The sequence below is a fragment of the Brienomyrus brachyistius genome, chromosome 16, assembly GCF_023856365.1.
Source record: "Brienomyrus brachyistius isolate T26 chromosome 16, BBRACH_0.4, whole genome shotgun sequence".
Lineage (NCBI taxonomy): Eukaryota > Metazoa > Chordata > Actinopteri > Osteoglossiformes > Mormyridae > Brienomyrus > Brienomyrus brachyistius.
This window is the reverse complement of record NC_064548.1, coordinates 12,338,245-12,358,235: the sequence shown is the minus strand read 5'-3', so window position 1 is coordinate 12,358,235 and position 19,991 is coordinate 12,338,245. Positions and strand designations below refer to the sequence as shown.

At 49.0% G+C, this 19,991-nt stretch overlaps 2 protein-coding genes across 3 annotated transcripts in view; one reads left to right on the top strand and one right to left on the bottom strand.

Moving 5' to 3' along the window:
* Positions 1–10,698, top strand: part of agps (alkylglycerone phosphate synthase) — a 30,464-nt gene extending 19,766 nt beyond the window's left edge. The window contains exons 15-20 of the mRNA XM_048979894.1: positions 963–1,032; positions 1,320–1,381; positions 2,385–2,474; positions 3,673–3,772; positions 4,102–4,159; positions 8,935–10,698. Coding sequence (XP_048835851.1) covers positions 963–1,032; positions 1,320–1,381; positions 2,385–2,474; positions 3,673–3,772; positions 4,102–4,159; positions 8,935–9,056 — 502 coding nt within the window. The 3' untranslated portion in view covers positions 9,057–10,698. The remainder of the gene's footprint in view (positions 1–962; positions 1,033–1,319; positions 1,382–2,384; positions 2,475–3,672; positions 3,773–4,101; positions 4,160–8,934) is intronic.
* A 1,761-nt stretch (positions 10,699–12,459) lies between these two features.
* The window catches only part of pde11a (phosphodiesterase 11a), a 39,207-nt gene continuing 31,675 nt past the window's right edge, over positions 12,460–19,991 (bottom strand). For both annotated transcript variants that reach the window (XM_048978830.1, XM_048978831.1), the window contains 6 exons: positions 19,878–19,978; positions 19,149–19,226; positions 18,605–18,668; positions 18,344–18,418; positions 17,533–17,616; positions 12,460–14,780 (listed from right to left, as the gene is read on the bottom strand). In XM_048978830.1, the coding sequence (XP_048834787.1) occupies positions 14,589–14,780; positions 17,533–17,616; positions 18,344–18,418; positions 18,605–18,668; positions 19,149–19,226; positions 19,878–19,978 (594 nt within the window). In that variant the 3' untranslated portion in view covers positions 12,460–14,588. The remainder of the gene's footprint in view (positions 14,781–17,532; positions 17,617–18,343; positions 18,419–18,604; positions 18,669–19,148; positions 19,227–19,877; positions 19,979–19,991) is intronic.

Here is a 19,991-nt window from a genome sequence, read left to right as displayed (position 1 = left end):
TGATCGTGAGGCTGATTGATGGGGGTATCCTACTGAGAATAAGTTATCTGTCACAGGCAAGGAGAGATGCCCCCCCCCCCCCAAACGCACACCCAGGTCCCAATGTGCCTGAGATAGTGCTCCTGTGCTGTTGTTGGCTTGTGCGAGTTTATCTGCTATCAAAGCCAATGACATTTACACAGAGTGAGAGCAGGAGCTGTGGGTGGGGAGTGTGATAACTCCTGTTTGCACATCTGCAGGTGTGTGTGCGCGCTTGTGTGTGCGTGTTTCACACTATGACCTTCCCAAGGGGGCCCGATTCTAAACTTAATATCCTGTAAGATGGAGGAAATTTCCCCAATCATTTCTGTCCCTTTGGAATCTAAATCTGACACATTTGAGAAAAAAAAGATTCTTTCATGTTCTTTTGAGACTGTTGCATAGTTTATAAGGCTCAGTATATTCTGTTTTCCTGAACATTAATGTTTTCAGGAGAGTACACTGGGTGTAAGTTATGTAACGTGCGCTTGATGAGTTCAGACTAGTTTTTCATAGCTGAAAGGCTCATGTTTGGGAGAACCTGAAAACGTGGCGGTTTATCTTGCTGCCCCAATGAACATCTGCTCACATTTATCGTCCTCCTTTCAGGGTGATTGATTCGACTGTGTTTTCTGAATGATACTTGATTCCGACCGACAAAAAGGGGTGAATCAATTAAGACTTCCTCTAATGAGTTTTTCCTGATCTGATTAGTTGGTAAATGAAAATTTGATCGCTCCCCGCACCCGGTCTCCCCCCACCGCCACCGTCCTCTCTCCCTTCAAAGGGGTCTGCTATGATAGATGGACGGGCAATAGGCAAGCGGACGCGGCTAAAGGCCCCATGGCGGACCTGGGCCGTGCATGAGTGGCGGCTGCGGGGTAGGGGGGCGGGAAAGGAGTGAAAGGACCGTGTTAAACATTAACCCCGCTGTTTGCCTCCAGGGGCCTGGCAGCTGGAGAAGACAATGGGCAGAGAGGCTACATGCTGACCTTCGTCATCGCTTACCTCCGGGTGGGTCCCTGTGATTGACACACAAAGGCCCGCGGTGGCTTCGGCCCGATGGACCGGCCCTGTCCGCTCACATGCGTTGCCACGGAGGCTCAGGTTGAGGAATCTCTGGAATGGGATTGTTCCCTGGCTTCGGTTAGGGGACGGAAAGTTAACTGCACACCATTGTGGGGGGAGATGTCATGTCCTTTTGAAAGCCAGCTTTGTGGACCACTGCGCCCCATCTCCCAGATATCCCTTACTGTTTCTGCTTGTCACTCACTCCCTGGGTGTTCGTCCTTCTCCCACAGGACTTGGGGATGGACTACTACGTGATCGGAGAGTCATTTGAGACGTCAGTGCCTTGGGACAGGTAACGTCCGTGCTGTAACTGTATCTGGGCGAGAACTTGGTGTTTCTATTTGCCATCTATCCCTGGGTAACAAGTGGTGCTACGGGCAGCTGTCAGCATGACCTTTGACCCTTATGGGCCCAGTGGAGTCTTACGGAGCAGGGACTCTCTGGCCAGGAGTATGATTGGCAGAGAAGGAGCGTGGGGAGCTGTGTGAAGTTGAAAATGGCCCTTACCGTTCTCACGCTTATAGGAAGCCACGCCCCCCACCCCCCACCCCCCACCTTGGGGCCGAGAAAGGCACGCAACTCTGAGGTACATCCTGGCGTGAGGAAAAGGTCTGGAAACCAGATGTGGTGGTGCAGAGGGGTCTGGCTGGGACACAGGCTCTGATGACATTCCCGAGATACCAAGTTTTTTTTTTTTTTTGGGGGGGGGGGGGGGGGTTGGTGGCTGTTTGGTGGGAAAGTAACAGGACTTTTTCAAAGCTGATGTAAACCACTGTCAGAAACGGAGGGGGATTGCTGATTGCTGATTGGTGGAAAGCAGGCAGACTGCTTCATCCTCCGTAATTAGATTTCACCATTCACTGGCTCCATCTGCGCCTTGGCACTGAGGAGAGGCCTCCCCCCTCCCCCCAGCTAGCAGGAAGGAGCAGGACGGAGATGGATCACGGGCACCTGTTATATAAACTTTGTCTTCTGACCCAGAGCTGCACTCTTACATACATGTTCTGGGTGACACGCGCGCTGCCCGCTTCCTCTGACACTAAGCCCGTGTCAAACACGCCACTATAACACTCCTCCCCAGTGTGTCGCACACCGCTTCTCAAGCCTGCCTCTGCCAAGTCTGTGTCCTCTGAGCGTCGTGTAGAAGCCACCCTCCCTGCCGCCACATCCGACCAAGGAAGGAAGTGGAAATCCCAGGTCCTCACGTGTGTAGGGGGGTCGGTTTCTGCGCCTTGGCCCCCCTGTTTTTACTGCATGCAGGTGGCGCGCTAATGGTTCCCCGTCGCTATTCCTAGGGTCCTGGATCTCTGCAGGAACGTCAAGGAGCGGATCATGAGGGAGTGCAAGGAGAGGGGGGTGCAGTTCCCCCCTATGTCCACGTGCAGGTACATGTGGGTCGGGCCTGTGCGGGCTGGTACTCGCTCAGGGAGGGGGCGAGCTGCCTACATACTGCCTGGAGATGGGCTCCATGGGTGCCATGTGCTTATGCTTTGAGTGCTGATTCTCTTCCCCAGTGGAGCAGTACCCACACCATCCCAGTATGCTGAGACTGCCTATTTTAGATGTAAGCCCCTCTGTGGTTTGCGCTCCACGCCGTTCGCCAGTCCCTCTGCTACCGCGCGGAGATAAAAGTGATAATTTTTTTAACCATTCGTTTCCCCTCTGGCGGGGCCGCGACAAGATTGATCTGCCTGTTTGACCCCTGCGAAGGTCGCGATGCAGAGCACCGCGGTGCGATTTGTCCTGAACAGGCCCGTGTCCTCTTCTCCTGGCACGGCCGGCCCAAAACCCCCTTCCTGTCCTCCAAAGAAATGTAACTGTAGATCTCTTAAACACTGTGTGATTAACGGGGCTTGTGTAAATCTGGTAATGCTGCTGTAATGTACATTTTTTAGATGTAGTATATTTGTGAAGTTTTAATAATTTTTAAATGTGATCTGTCACAGGCCTGAGACAAAAATGGAAAGATAAGCCGTAACGCTTTATAGATTAAATGAGATGTGTGTTGAACTTTTTGGAGGGTGTTAAATGTCAGGACCCTCAGAGGGTAGCTCCCCCCCCCCCCCAATGGCCCTGTGATGTCACATTATTAAAGGTGAAGGCGGGGCGTCCAGCCGCACTCTGGGGTCAGGGAGATCTGATGCCCCTGTTATCAACATGCAGTGAAATTTATAGCATTTAGCGCTGGGGGCAGTGTGTCTTAGCGGGTTAGGACTGCTTGCCAGTGAGGGGAAGGTTCCCAGTTCTCAACTCCCAGGACCAGCAGTCTGATGCCACTGAATCGATCCCCAAATGCATGAGGGTCTGTAGACACTGGGTGGCCTTGCACTGTGACCCCCAGTCTTGCTCTGTCTGTATCTCATGGACAGCAAGATAGTGGGGAAAACTGTCTTTTTCCCTGAAATGAATAAAGCATCACTATTCATCATTCTGTTCTGCTACCCTTACATTCGCTTGGGTGCACTAATTCCACCTTGGACATCAAGATGGTGTGCAGAACCGAGACCATGTGTATGTTAGCGAAGACCCGACTGAGTGGCTCCCTTCCGCGTCCTGATTCCCGTGTCCTTGTGTCCGCCACAGGGTGACCCAGACGTACGATGCCGGTGCTTGCGTCTATTTCTACTTTGCCTTTAACTACAGAGGCCTCGCTGACCCTGTGCATGTTTACGAGCAAGTGGAGGTAAGAACCCCCCCCCTCCCCCGCCAGCAGACCAGCGATCAACAACTGTTTTAATGTATGTCTCTGAGAGGCATATTAATATGGCTAAGAGGCTCCAAAGCACATAGCTTGCCCCCATGCCCCCCCTCTGCCCCGCCACGTTGCCACAGCTGGGGCGTGATGTGTAACACTGACAAGCTGGATCGTTTTGTGCAGTAATAACATACGGGTACATACAGTATGACTTTGATTAACCTCGCTGCCATGGACATTGCTTGTACCTTGTCTTTGTGATGAATGCTTTTTTGCGGACGACATGTTTGACCGGCAGTGTCTCCTCTTGTCCTCAGCACGCAGCCAGAGAGGAGATCCTTGCCAACGGAGGGAGTCTCTCCCACCACCACGGAGGTACGGCACTGCAGAACGAGGGGCCCAGTTGGGGTACCTGTGAGGGGATTTCGACTCCAGGTTTAGGATTTGGGCCAGAGCCCGGATCAGGTTTTGAGGCATATGATTAACAAGGGGCTATGGATTAAGGGGCGCCTTTGTTGTCTGGACGGGCCGATTTGCCCCGCCCGCTCCACGGCGCCCTTGTGGCCTGTTGGTTTGACCCAGCTCATCCCCGGATGATGCCTGCGGCTCCGCCACCCCCACTCCCGGCTGCCGAGCGTTACTGAGTGCTCCCGTGCCTCTTCTGTCACGCGTCCAACCCGGTTTTCCTACGGAAGACAAATAGGCCAGCGGCTGCTCTTTGTCTCCTCCTCGCCTCCGCCAAAACAAGGCGGGAAGCGGCGGGCCGTGCTGCCGGGGCCAAACGTGCGGCCCGTCTTATCGGCAGCGCCATTCGGCTCACCGTTTCCACGGCCGATTAATCTCGCCTGTCAGGGGACGCCGCTCGACGGACCAGTCGGGATATTAAATCTGCGTTTTTATCGGGGAGGGTAAGAATTAAAGGACCACTAATGAAAGCGTGGTGGGGGGTGGGATCAGGATCTGGCCATGTTCTCTGACCCCTAGGTGCGTATGACGCCCCCCCGTAGCGTGCACATACATACCCCGCTAGCAGCCCCGCCGACGCCATGGCATGAGCGGGGGGGGGCGGGGGGTATTGACGTGGCTCCTCTCTGCGAGGCGCCGTAATTGTGATTAATCACGACGGGCCGTGCTATCTGGGTGCAGGCAGGCCGGCGTGTCGGGCCCACAGCGCCACGGTGACGGATGGGGCCGCTCTCACTGAGTTTTGTGTATCAGGGAGAACAGATGTAGTCTGGGACGGCGAGGTGGGGGGCCACCGCAGGAAATATAAATTATTTTTAACCTGTGTTTACACCAGGTCCTGCTGCCGCATGACCCCCCCTCCACACACACGCACACAGAATAAACACACGGAAGATACTGGGAGCTGGTACCAAAATGCTTGCAGAGTTGTGCCCGATTTTTAAATAAACTCTTCACAAGTATAACTGCCTTTGAAAAGTGTCCAGAGTTTGTTTTAAGGGCGTTATAATATTTAACATGGTAGAATTTACAACAGAGGAAGTTCTCTAGCTCTTGCTATTTTGAGGAGAACATCTACCTCGGTTTGGAAATTCGGGTCCAGAAGTCATGAAAGTCCAATAACAAAAGGGTGAAAAGGAGAGCCGTCCCATTGGAGAATGACCCAAAGAGTCCTTGTTTGGCTGGACAACTGAATACGGTGTCCCAGGTTTTGTTCCTTACATTTGAATTTGTAAGGAGCCAAAGTGTTTGTCACGGTGAAAGAGTGGCTGAAGACTCCACTCTGCCGTGAAGGCAGGAGGGCCGGGCAGCCGTCTGTAAGGAGAGTTAATGGTTTATTACGGCTCTAAAGGTCCGGCGGAAAGGTTACAGGGCATTAATCACCATGAGGGTCCATCGATCACGCCTGCCAGTGCCCTGAGTGAACCCTGCGCTCTGCCCTTTTAACTTTGATACTGCTCTTGTCCTGTTAAACTGACAAGGGGCTGTGGGACCCTCCCCCCCCCCCCCTTTATGCTTCTGGTCCACATTTGTCAAAGTGCGTCTCCGCATGCAGAGCGGCTCGTCTCGGCCCCAGTCAGAGTGTATCAGGTGCCACTACCTGGACCCCAGAAAGCCTTGCACGGGACTTACGGCTGCTGCAGAAAGTAGAGGTTTATTTGTGTTTATTTTTAAGTTTAAATCCACTTCGCGCTGCTCAATAGCTTTATGCTTTTTAGCATCTCGTGTGTCTGTTTATCGAAGAAAACAGCAGATTCTGCCCCGGAGGCGTGTTGTGTGCGCTGATTAATTTTCCTTTTCTTAATAGTTTTATGGTGGGGTGGGGGGTGTGGGGAGGCGGGGGGCTGGGGTGGTTTTGGTTCTGTTAGGAAGGTAGCAAGTGTGTCGCCGTGGATGTTTCGTCTGCCTGGTCAAAGCTCCATTAGATTTATTACGATAGCGGAGAGTGGAGGAAATATGACAAGATGGATGTGTAAATTATCACTGTGACAGAGGTAATGATGCAGCCCCAACACCTTCTGTTTTATCTTTCCTCGACGACGGCAGAAGTGACGGAGGGGATGGCGGGACAGCTAACTTTGCAGTGTGCACTTCTCCCTTCGTTTCCCTCCCTCCTGGCCGGCTGGGCCCTTTTTCACTCGGGCTGGTCCTGATCCGGGACCCAGGGTGTCACCGGCCTTGATACTGTTATACTGTGTGTTCTTCTCTTCCTCGTGTCCCAGTGTGCCCCTGTCCACGTCGGCACGTCCCAGTGTGCCGGTTCTGGTTCTTCCAGGGACCCTCGTCCGTGCTCCGCTGTCCAAAATGAGACTTTAGGTTTATGTCGGGGGGGGGTCTGACATCACATGCAAACAGCTGAGTATCTTTTGCATCTTCGGGAGGAAGAAAAAAAGTTTAACTCGAGGAAACTATTTTCTCATGGCTTTCCTTCAGCAAACCCGGATGAATCTGGACAGCCGCGCTGTTCCTCTGAAAGCCAGTGGGACTTCTTTTCGTTTTCCGTCTTGCTGCAGTAATGATGCCCCCCCCCCCCCCACCCCAACTCCAAAAAACATGTATTCAGTCCCAGTCAAGGTCAGGTCTTAACAAATGGAGTGTAGAACCTTACTCCTGAACTGCATCTTTAGCTAAAGGTTAATAAAGCTGCCCTTCCTTTCCTGATGGCAACATTTCCTGCTAGCCTTTCTGGTTCGAAGAGAAAGCCGCCACAGCCCCCACGGCCCCCACAGCCCCCACGGCCCCCACGGCCCCCACAGCCGCCCTTTTCCTCCTCACACTGACTCACAGTCTCTCACTTTCTGCTTCAGCTCAAACGGTGCATTGAAATCGCCAGTGAAAGATGTGAGCTAACATCTGGTTTGTCAACTCTTGTATTTCATTTTATTTTATTATTGCTGTTAATTGCTGTTGTTAGTGTTATTTTGTTCCGTTCTTTTGTAAAAAGTGATCACAGTTATCAGCAAAGTTCTGGTGATGCTCCTGAGGCTGTTTGTGAGTGCCCCTTGACTAATGTAGTCTCCCCAGAAAAAACTCGGGAGGAGTTTTGCAGTACTTAATCAGTGCCACTGTCAGTTCAATTAGGTGCTGTATGTCATAGTCTTGTATCGCGTGTCTGCATATGGTGTCACGGCAGGGGGCTGTGACCGCCTCCCCCTCCCAACGCTGAGCCGTCCAATGAGATCTTGCTGACGCTGAGTGGGAGGGGTGTTCACGTTTGGTCGTCAGGGAGCCCTGTGCCCACTGCGGGCCCCTCACTTGGCCGTCATTGAAACAGATGTCCGGCTGCTGTGACTCGAGAGCTCTTTGGGGGGGTGGGGGGGGTATTTTTGGTCCTTTGGGTTCGCCGGCGCCGGACTTTACGGACCCCTGCACGCTCGTTACCTTCCATGGGGCACAGCCGCTTCCTCTCCCGCCATCTCTCAGCAACCCTGACACCACAGAACCCCCTTCCTCTCCTTCCCTGCATGCTGTTCACTTCAAAGTCTGTTTTGCTGATATCTTAGGGCACCCTTCAGGCTTGCCGTTCCCAGGGTCGTGCTGTACGACGGGGGCCCATAACTGAGTAGGGAAACACACCCTTGTCTGAATTTCTTGAATATCTGACAGACGAATGGTCTCTGCGTGCTGTTTCCATCCGTGTGTTTATCGTGACGCTAACTTTGACCATATTAATGTTTATAAACGCCGGAGGTAGGAAAATGCAGGGAAAATAAACAGGCTGATGATTTCTAATTTCCATGACGACTCCGGCTTCCCATGTTTTAATGTGAAAAATGCTCGTCGGCGGCAGGAGTGTCGGCGCATGCAGACAGGCTTCTGCTCTCTGAGGAGCTGTAGGGACGATGCCCACACCGCCGGCGAGGCTGATGATAGCACCGTCGGGTCCTGTGAGCGTTCCAGCGTTTCACTCGAGTGGCCGCCCAAGACAGCGTACATGTCATCACCTGCGTGAGACTCGTAAGCGATGTGGCAGCGGGATGTGGCTGTTCCCGTACCGCCTTCTCTGGGCTCCTGCGGGCCTGGCAGGTTGGCCTAGGCTATTGTTGGCCCAGAGCCACTCGAGGTACTGCAGCGCTACTGCCCAGAGCCAACTGGCAGGCTTCAGAGTAGGCAGGGCCAGAGCCCGGGGTCTGGAGCCGAGGCTGGTCTCCGGGCTGGGATGGGGCATCCTCTTCATTTGCCAGCATTATCATTTCTCTCTCCACATGGCAGCACCACCCGGGGGGGGCGGACAGAGAAACTGCAGTGCAGAGAGTGTCCAAGGCTGGGACCCATGGGGCTGTCAGGGAGCACTACGGGGGGTTAGGGACACGCTACCCTGGGTGGGGTTGAGTGGGGCCCACCAGGTGCCATCTGCAGGAACTTTGGGTGGCTCGCTGCCACCCTGCCCTCCCCAGGAGCTAGACTGGAGACTGCGCGTGGCGGCCAGCCCCTCCCTGGGGACTGTGAGGGACCTAATGAGTTTGATAGTCTGCTGGGCTCCATAAATCACGCCATGCAAAACATTTCTCCTCCCCGAATAAAAGCATTTATCACCCTACTGTTTATTCACTCACACTCGCAAGATTGATTGGCTCCCAGCCGCCCGCGGGACACTCAGCCGTTCCCTTTTTTTTTCCTCCCTTTTTCATGTTTTTTTTTTTTTTTCTTTTTCCCCCCTCCCCCCCCCCCCCCCCCCCCCTTAGTGGGAAAGCTCAGGAAGCAGTGGATGAAAGAGTCCATCTCGGGTGTGGGCATCGGGATGCTGAAGTCTGTGAAGGACTACCTGGACCCCAACAACATCTTCGGCAACCGAAATCTCTTGTAATTTTCTCCCTCTTACCCACCCCCATCTTCCTGTCCACCCCCATCTTCCTGTCCACCCCCTCCCCCCCCCAACCAACATTATTCCATGACGGTATAAATGACTGATGTTGAAATCCCCTCAGACGTGGTGATGGCGCTGTGGCTTTCTGGGCTTCTCATTGTGGAGGCAGGCCTCATCTTGTACTCTCTAGCCCCCCCATCACCTGCTCTACACCGTGCTTCACACATTCACGCAATTCCGCCGGCATTCAGTGCAGCAGAGAACCGCGCCAGTCACGTTCACCCGCCCATTTCCGGAAACTGCTCCGGTCCACGTGTGACCATCATTTTCCGTGCCGCTGCGTGAACATTTGACTTCACACTCTCTCACCAGGGTTTCCCAGACTTGCAGCCCATACAGGTCGAGGTTGTTTAAAATGAAGTGTTTTTTTTTCTTTTTTTTTTTTTTAACTTTAATACATTGAGGTCTGATTCCCTCTCTTGTCAAGCCGCTCGCCCGCCCTCGCTGTAGTATGGGCGTCTGGAATCTGGCTGTCCACACCCTGCCGCCGCGTGGTCGCTGAGCCCGGCCTGTGCATCGTTAACGTCACCCAGGTTCCAGGCTCGGGAGGTTGCTCGCAGGATCCCCTTTCGGCCGGGACCCCCACCCCACATGCTGCTCACGGCCCCATCCGCCCTTTTGACGAATGCCTTGCCATTCTCTAATTACCACCTTCAGCCTGTTGTGTGTGTAGTTTCTTCTTTAGGGCGACCAGCCATTATACACAGGATGTCCCTGAAAACAATTATATACTGTTTTGGGCCTCATTTCAGGTTTTTTTTTCTTTTCTTTTAATGCATATAACTTTATATGCATTTCATTGCCTGTCATTTGGGTAAATTCAGCTCATACTGATGCAGATGGAAGAGGAGGAGCCTGGATGCCATCTTGATTACAGAGAGGGTTACACCATGGTATTTTTAATTTTTTTAAAGAGATTCTTTTTTTTTTGCCCTTTTGCCAGTCAGTGAGCCGTCTGTACCTTTGTAATTCAGCGTGAATGTGAACTCAAGCCTTCCACACCCGTCTGAGGGCGCGCGCGTGTTTGTACCAAAGACTGAAGCTGCCAGACGCGCCGAGCCCCACAAACGTGTGCATGATCGCAGACTCGTGAGAGGACTTCAGCGAGAAACACAGGCCATGCTTTTTTTTCCCCCCTTTTTTTTTTTTACCTTTTGTGTTACTCCGCACATGCAAAAAGCCAGAAAATTTTATTTTAAATATCTCAAAATTATTAATATGTGACTGTTACTGTCTATCTGTCCTGGAAAAGAGAATGTTTTTAAAGATGAACACTTTTTTTAGGAAGTTGCTGAGTTTAGTTCAATGTTAACATTTCTAACGCATTCAGATGTTTCCAGATGAACTTGCCTGGTTGACATTTCAGTCGTGGATTTCTACCTTAACGCCAGTGTTTTCTAAATGACCCCTGTCCCCCAGTGTTAAAATGTAACATTGTCTTTATTGACCAACGAATATGCACTATGGTTTAACCTTCTGGCTGAAATCTTTGTCGTGTTTGTAGACCGTAAAACCGAAGCCAATAACTCGTGAAACAAACTGTAAGGTGCTAGAAGGAAATAATAAACCAAATGTGTTGTAATGTATTTGTTTTGTGATTTACCTGTTAACCGCTACTCCACACACACACACCGTCTTATCAGCTGAGGTCTACTTGACAAACACTCCTCTCCATGTTTTGCCCACATGAGGGCAGTGGGTAAGATCCCCTCCAGCGGGGGAGGTGGGTTAGGGTGCAGTCCCCCTTCCAGATGACCCCTAAGTATCAGGTTTAACCCTCTACCACAAGATAAGTCAATTCCTTTCAGATTATCACACTACAGGAAGTATACCAGCGATGAAGTACTTTTATCATCAGTGACAATGATGCAATAAATTGATCAAAAACCTTGGCTTTGTGTTTCCCATCTGTCCCTGTTCTCTACACGGGTAAGATGGGTTCAGAGATGGCAGCAGGGAAATGGTGTGAGACAGTGTGTTACAGTTTGTTACTAAGATGTTCTGTTTGGACTTGGTTAGTCAAGGGGTGATTGTTAGTGCAGTCCGGAATACCCATTCATCTGTTCGGGTGTCTCTGTTAAAATGGCTGATTCTGTACCCAAGGTCTGAATTTATGTTTTTCATTTACTGCTCTTTAATGGCGGCACCCTTCCTTCCTCCAGCCTGGTGTCTCCGGCGTAACCTAAATAATGGCAGTCGCCATTGTGGGAGCTTTGTGCCCCCCCCCCCCCCCCCCCCCGCAGTTCTAAAATGGAAAATCTGGAGACAAACGGCCTGTCCTTGGCTCTCACCATTGTGCAGAGATCTGAATAACTGAATACTGACCCTGCCTGCCTCCCAGGACCCTGGCCGCTTCCCACCAGTGTTTTGACGCTACAGTCATCAGCCACGCGAACGGGTTGCCTTTTGTCACCCGTGTGGTTTTGGTGGGTCTCAGGATTGGGCTTCCAATTTGTGTTTCTAATGTTTCCAGTTTGGAGACGCTACTGAGGGGTTCAGGTGACGGCTGTTGGCCCTGTAGACAGTACCTCAATGGGGCACCCCAGAGTGCATGTCTACAGCACCGGTCCATTGAGGGCATTGCAACCATTTACTCAACACAGCAGAACCCCCCAGTATCTGTGGTTTACCACAGTTTGAAAAAAAATGTAAGTGTAACAACATGTTTTTTCATTGTTCCTTAGTCCTTTGAGGGGTATAACAAGCATGATTTTCATTTGTCTGTCATCCCTTGATACATGACATTTATCATTGCTCGGTCATCTCTTGAGAATGAGCCTAAAACATCTGAATCCCTTTTATTTGAGATTATTGTACTGTATAAAGTACAATGTACTTTATTACTGTATTTAATGTTGATAATACCGTACTCTGTAATTTATCAATTACAATATGTAAAAGTTTACAAAAATCAGGTTATAAACGGGGTCCACCGCTGGTTCACCATTATCTGTGGTTTTGGTTATCCGCTGTAGGTCTTGGAACGTATCAGGGGAACCACTTTAAGAAAGCAAGGTCAGTCAGACCATGGAGCAATCAGGGTTAATGGCCCAATGACGATATCACTCTGCTCACTACACCATTTGAACCCGTGACCGTCCAATCATAGGCACTGAGGTGCACACTATCTCAGATCTTCTGGCTGTTCTTTGTCTTACAGCTCGAACCCACAGCCTGAATCCAGAGAGACCTTTCACTGATGGCCCCCACAAAGGGTCCATATGGTTTGTCTCAGCTGCTATTCCTAATTAACCTTCTACACACCCCGTTATTCCTCCAAAATACATTCAAATGATCATTCGTCTATAGTGCTCTGTCTTTAGCTAATTTTATTCAAATTCCAAGATTGGGGGGGGGAGTCTAAACTATCCTATAAAATGCCAGATTATTTGTACCATGCAATGGATAATGTTTTTCCTTGTTTACGTTGCACTGTGGTTTACTGTTCCTATAAACTCGGGGTATGTTTTCGACTAAAGCTCTATAATCGATTATTATCTGCCTGCTCAGATTTCCACCCACTAGCCATCAATCCTCAGTATTCACGTCTCGAATGCGGCGTGCGTGTCACGGCTATCTATACGGATATTGTAACGTCTGGGTCGGTATATACATGCAGTGCAAAGGCTTAACGAAACCATTTTTGCAGCAGAGATTTATTTCGACAAACTTAACAAAACGTTGCAAATTTCCGAATATCATGCGTTTAAGGTTCCCTTCGTGTCAGCTTGCTGATCGCTGATAATACTTAGATCATGGCTAGAGTACATAAATAAGAAAGCTGCCCAGAAGTTGCCTATTATAAAGCAAAAGGAGAAGTCACATACTCAAAAAAATCAAAAGTACAAATATAACTGGACCCGGCTTTCTCGATTCTCATCCCAAAAGGCTTTACTACAATCCATGCAGCCCATTTAAGGATAAAACGTTTCTAATAACAAATGAAATTACATAACCATGTACAAAGACGAGTTAACAGTCGGCAAGCCAGAATTATCAGCTTACATTTAATACGCCTGGTGTATCTGCCGCGGTTAACTTTTATTTCATGTCATGGTCCATGCAGTTAAGACGTAGATGTCAGAAAAAGGGGGCAATTACCGCTGGCACGATATTGTCGTAATATACAATTTAATATTAACCAAAGACAACGATGGGATTTGGACTGGTCTGTTATTTACGAATGGCATTAAATGTATGCGTGTGTTATTTAATACCACTTCTAGTAAGATGTGTATATCTTTTGTTGTGTGTGCAGTTTACTTTTCTTGTTCTAAAGATCATCACAGCATGTGCAGCCTACATTTGATTAAAACCGCAGTAAGCAAGCTTGGTGCTGGTCCGCTTTACTGGAAATTAAATCAGCTTTATAATAAGGTGCTAACTGAGTTATCACTAGCTGTGGGGGAACATCAATGTCACCCTTAAACATCTGCTCTGCCGCTTCTCTCTGCATGTCCGCCAGGAGGAGATGTGCAGGAAACGTGTAATTAAAGTGTAATTAATTATCGACATGTTTCAATAAATACATTCCTGTGTGTGTTGCCGTTTCCATTGCTGCAAGCGGTATAGCTTATTTCATTGGTGCAAAATTAGTTTAAGGTAAATGACCGGCGCCCCCTAGAGGTGGCCTCCATATGGCACTTTTTAAATAGTTCGAACCGGTAAGTTAACTAATGCTCAAAGACGGTGAGAGAGTTTTGATGAACGAAAATTAACGCTTAAAACTAAATGTCACATCGACACTGTTTCTGGGTCTTTCGGCGCTTTTTTTTCTAAAGAAGTTTCTGATGCTGAGGATGTCATGCATTCCTCCTAATGACCAGTAAACAAGGCACAGGGAGCCGCAAGGCAGGCTACGCCCAGCGCCCGACGGTACCGCCCCCGTCATCTCAGGGCTGCACCGGTCTCGTTGACACGAAGCCAAGCAAACAATCGACAGCAGATGGCACTTGCACAGTGCATCCTTTAGAAAATACATACATACAGTAAAAAAATGTCCTTGCCATATTTATGCGACATATGGTCTAAGAAAGAGTTTAGGGGGGAAGAAACAGGCTGACACATCCATCCCAGCGACTTCTCCTCTTAAGGAGATCACAGTACAGGGAGGAGCTGGCCTGTCACCCGCTCTCCAAGTCCTCATAGCTGAGTGGAAGGGCTTTACCATGCTATCCAACCAGATGATTAATGCAGGGAGGGGCTTCATCTGCCCGCCCCCCACGCAGCTGTCTCTATGCATGAAGTAGCGTTTTTTTATGCATCCCTGACTCCACCTCAAGCCCCACGTCTTGGCCCACCCACAGAAGGCGGGGAGTGGGGGTGGGGCTGAAGCTACGAACTCCCTGCATGCACAGCGTGGCTTGTTTCTTGAGGCTGTAGATCCAGGTAAAAAAGCGAAGAGGCAAAAATATGGTGGTAGGTGGGGGGGTGGGGGGGGGGGGGTACTCTGGAAGACTGAAGAGGTGAGAGCTAGCTGGGATTTCTGGGGGGGGAACTGGCACTGGGGGGGTCGCCGCTGCCTTGGGCCGAGCGCCTGTCACTGCCCCCCGGGCTGCCCTCCTGGATGAGCTGCCGCGAGCGATGTAGCTCCTCCCACCTGGCCCTGTTCTCCTGAATCATGTCCACCATTGGCTGGATCTTGGGGTTCAGCTTCACCAGGGTCTGGAGTGGGATGGAGACAAGGGGCCGTCAGAGCAGTCGGGACCCTTTGAGTATACCATCCATCCATCCATCCATCCATTTCCTACACCCCCTATAGCTGTATTTTTGTTAAAAAGTTGTCAAGGAAGACTAATATCTAGTCATCACCAGTGAGTTAAAAAATGACATAAAAGTTCAGGTTGCAATAAAGGTGTTTATGTATGCTGGTTTATTTATAGTGTGATGCAAGCCTCACACGGGCAAAACGTAGAAAGCAATAACACTAATCCATAGGTCCCTGTCTACAGGGAAATTCCAATTATTGCATACCACAGAGCATTAGCCAATCAGAAAAGACCTGTTTTCTTTGGGAGGGGCTCATGTCCACCATTTCCATTAGTTGTCTTTTTGACTCTGCTAACGCACTCCAATTTACAGCCATGACGTGCCGAGAGACTGGGCCTCATGCCTGTCTCTATTTTCTGGTCTTCCATTCTCACAGCATTTCCCAATATTAGTGTCCTAAGATCCATGACAACAGCCACACCTGGGGTAGTGTACACCCCAGGGGCTCCTCGTAAGTACAGTGGCAACGTGGCACTTAGCACAGGAACAGAGGCGACACTTTGGGGACGTAACCTTAGTGTTTGCTCATGCTGCCCCCTGCTGGCAAGACCGTCATCATTACACCATGGCTGCGTTCCCTTTTCCTTGGAGGTTCCAGCACAAGTAAGAAAACCATTTATCAACAATAAAAATGAACTTAGCCAGGTCCATTTTTAGCGATCGTTAGCAATACCAATTGATCATCAGGGGGTATTTTGCTAATACAAACACCATAACAACATGTCCACAGGTAGTGTTTGGACAGTATTGTGTGCATGACCAATTTAATCAGACACAAATAAATAAACAGTGAGCTATTAGTTAAATTCTCCTCAAACAAGCTTGTTGGGCTGAATGGCCTCCTCTCGTTTGTAAATTTCTTATGTCCATATGTTCTTATGTAACTACAGCTTTCATCTTGAATTCTGAGATCCAGGTTGCAGAGGTTCCGGCCGACTTTGAGTTGCAATTCTGACTTCCAGGGCTTTCCAGTGGAAATTGCCAATTTGGAACTTGGAAATTGTGACTTTTGAGTTCAAATGGAAGACACCAAAAGACACAGCACTGTCCCTCTTTTAGGTACTGAGCCTGTTCTCTACGATAACTTTTAAAAAGGAAAACTTTTTTATTTCCTTTTCCTTCCCTAATAGGATTGTGAGTCATACTTGTGCATCTCAAACTTATGATTTTAAAAACCTCTCTTGTTTATATGAGAAAAGTTTTTTATGCCTATTAGGGTGTGAAACCAATTAGCCATCTTTAGTCTGAAAAGGCAAATTTTTATATTTGCAGAGCAGAGAAGTTTTCAGGCAGCCCTTACTGCCTCTCTGTTATGCAGGCTTTTCACCTCTTAGAGGGGAAGAGGCGCTCAAAAAATGCATCTTTATGTTGCAAAGAAGCATGGCGCACGTTTAAATACCAGAAGTAACACCTGTGTCAGGAGCACGGAAACAGCTGACCAGCTCCACCTTGCAAACAGGGTCGGGAATCTCAGCCCGGGAATCTTACACCCCAGATGGGTGTAATTTAGTCAAGGGAGGGGGGTCACTGAGTAAATTACAGCACTAATATTAAATTAAATTAAATTTAATTACATTTTCCATCTCTCATCAGCAGCCCCCACAGCCAGGGTGACTCACCAGGAATTCCCCTGATTCTCTGCATAGCCATTCAAGCGTCGCTTATAACACAGTCTGTCTGAATATCTGCAGACGGCACGGAGAGCTCGTCTCTGTAAGTAGCTGGAGTCTCGGCTCTGACAGACCCACTTTTTGCCCCCCCTCCAGGTTGAGAAAGGGGTCTAATTGCCTGAGGGGCTTCAGATGAGGCCTGTTGCACAGCGTCCGATTAACATTCGCCGTGGCAGCCCCCCCCCGGGGGCCCGGATCTACATCTTTTTCTCCGCCCACATTCTGCAGTGCTCAGCCGCCTCAGAGCCTCCTGCTCTCTAATTGGCAGTGTGGAGCCCTCGGTAGACATCTCTGCTGTCTCACTGTCAGCTCCCATGCTGCCCCCTGGGGGCCGTATGCTGCGTGTGAGGAGAATCTGTGCTTCTAAGATTAACCCTACCAAGTCCGCCTAATAGTTACACTCCCACCCACAGTTCTTATTTGTTACCCTTGCCCTGCTATGATAAATGTTAAAAACTTGGTTAAATAGACAGGGAATAATCTAATTTAGGGTAGATGAATTTAAATGATAAGTATATTCATGACAGAATATTTTTTGTTTCTATTACAGAGGTGATTATTAGTGAGGAATATAATGGCCATGTGATACTTCATTGACCTTTAATTCTGTCAATTCATTGAATTTTCAAGCCTTGCTGGGAAACTCCTCCTTCCTCTCTGTCCAATCCCATGCCTCCTTTTCTGCCACTCCCTCTCTTGCCTTTTATGTTTGCCCAATCAGCGAGGGTCTCTGCTGAGGCACCTCCTGCTCCTTCTTGATCTGGAGGTCAGAACATATGACCTGCACCTCCAGTGGATTACAGCTACATTCACTGCATCATTACAGTTCAGCCAGAACCGAATTGCAGCTCCAAACATCTCCAGAAAGTCTGGTTGTGCAGTTTGGATTTTATGGAAAAGAGACTCTTATTTAAGTGTGTGATGCTCTTTTTTGGGGTGACTGAGCGTTAAGGAGAGAGGGTGTCATGCTGGGATACCTCGTAGAGTGGAGCACAGATCCCGTCGATCCACTCCAGCTGCAGTCCCGGAAGTTCGTCCTTCCTGTTCCGATCGAAAATCGCCTGCAAAACAAATACTAATTAACACCTCAGCACCCTGCTGCCATAGGTCTCAGAGATGGAATGTCGATGAACAGTAGGGAGAGGAAAGAAACGGGTAGTTTTGGTGGCACGTTGCCCACTGCCACAGCATCCCGCGCCAAACATCTCCCTGTTCCCTAGATGATGGCTTGAAGACAAATAAATAAACACCTTATTTCTCATTCTGGGCTGCTTTCCTCGTGGTGGACTCTCCCCCCACCCCGCAGTAAAGCAGTATAACTACTGCTAGGCTGGGGGTTATGATTCATAATTCATAACAGCCACCTTCTACATGACAAACTTTGATGGGGGCTAGAAAGCTGAATCTGCTGTCTCACCTCAAAGACTAACTGTGCGGCCATGAGCAATTAATCGACAGAACACTCTTCCGGGTTATTGCCGCCTGCTTTAACTGTTCAGTCAGCAATCCTATTTATTGACGGAAGCGGAAACCTTACGCGTCCAGGGGGTCTGAGAAACATTAACTTTACCCTAAGCTTCTGTTATCCACATCCAAAAGATTGTGGTACGTTAAACTGGACTGGATGCCGTTGGCAATTTAGCCGGTTGACTGCATGCTAGCGATGGTGGTACTTGCAGTGTGTGATGTGGCCCTCTTGTGGTAGGAGGGTAACGTGACAATGATAAAAGATTCTGTGGCAATGACTGAATGAGTGGAAGTCAGGAGAGGAAGGACTGAGGAACTCACAGATGGAGTGAGCTTCAGCTCAGATCGCTCCCTATCCCCCTGCTCAAAGAACTCACTGGTGACCAACTCAGCTACCTGAAAATCAGGAGAAACATATTAAAAATGTCTGCCTGTATGAACAAGCTATAATGGATTAACAGTCATAATACTGAGTAAGGTTTTAAGTGAGTGACACCTGTGGACATTAGAGGTGAGTGGGCTGAAGCCCAGAGAGAGCTAAAGACCCCTTTACTCCCGATTTGAAGACCCTGTAAAACTTACCTTTCTCGATATTTCCCAGGGTTTGGTCACAGCCCCGAGATCACAGGCCGTCATTAGCATTGACCTGTAAAAGCAGAAAGCAGCACGCATCTCCAGTACTGGGGCCCACTCCTGACACTACTGCTACTACCACGCCACGCAGAAAGCAGGTGGGGCCATAGATCGCAGAAGGTATGGGTCACATCGAGCCAACGTACAAACATTTCTAGCTCATAGGACTTCCACTTGCACAAAAATGTTCTGAAGCAGAAGGAAAAATGATTGCTTCAGAGAGATGACCAATCAGATTGTAGAAGAGGTGGGTTCAAGCAACTAGAGGAGGCGGGATCAACCAATCAGATGTCTTGGTCCCGCCTCCTCTAGTTGCTTGGACCCACCTCCTCTATAATCTAATTGGTTATCTCTCTGAACCAATCATTTTTCCTTCTGCTCTCAGAATACTTTTGTGCAAGTAAAACTCCCACAACCACATTTTTATCAAAAGGTACTGAACAAAGCACCTCTTCAGAAATTCTGCTCTAGTTCCAAAAAGCAGTTTCATTACCTGCACATGTCTCTGTGACCCTTCACATTCCAGTTGTACTCCCCTTTGTTAACCAGCTCGAAGAACATGGTTCTGTTCCTGTTGAGGCCAAAGGGGACAAGCTTTTGATAGTGATTTTTTTTTAGGTGTAATGACATACTTTGTCCACAGGAGGCTACTACAACCCTAAACATCTGATTCCAAAGCCGTCAAACAGGCCTTGGTGCTAAGTTATTAATCAATGTATGGTTGGCTTCCTGACTGAAGATGAAATATGACCAGTGATTATGCTCACAGCTAAATCATTAAAACAACACTGCACCACATTCCACCAGAACACATTCAATTAAATTCTACAGATTTGTTAATTATAATGAATGATTGTGATAATATTTACATCATTATATCATGAAATTTATCTTTTCATTGACAGCTTTCTTTTATAAAGACATTTGTACCTACTGATTGCTATGCTGACAGATTACCACAGTGAACAAGGTAACAGTGTGTGGAGAGTATGTCAGAACTTTGCCAATTGTGCTTAATTAGTGATTAATTAGGTCCATGACAGTGCACAAACAGCAAGTGGAAGTGGAGGGTAGGGCCTCGGGGTGTATGGGTGTATGGGTGTATGGGTGTATGGGTGTATGGTGTATGGGTGTATGGGTGTATGGGTGTATGGTGTATGGGTGTATGGGTGTATGGGTGTATGGGTAATGCTGGCTGGCTGGCGGCGACCGAGACACCCACTCAAAGTACAGGGTGATGTCTGTGGCGAGTATAGACTGTTTCAGGTGCTGCATCAGGTCACTATACTCTTGGGAGGACAGGTTGGCAAAAATGTTGTGACCCTGTGGACACAAA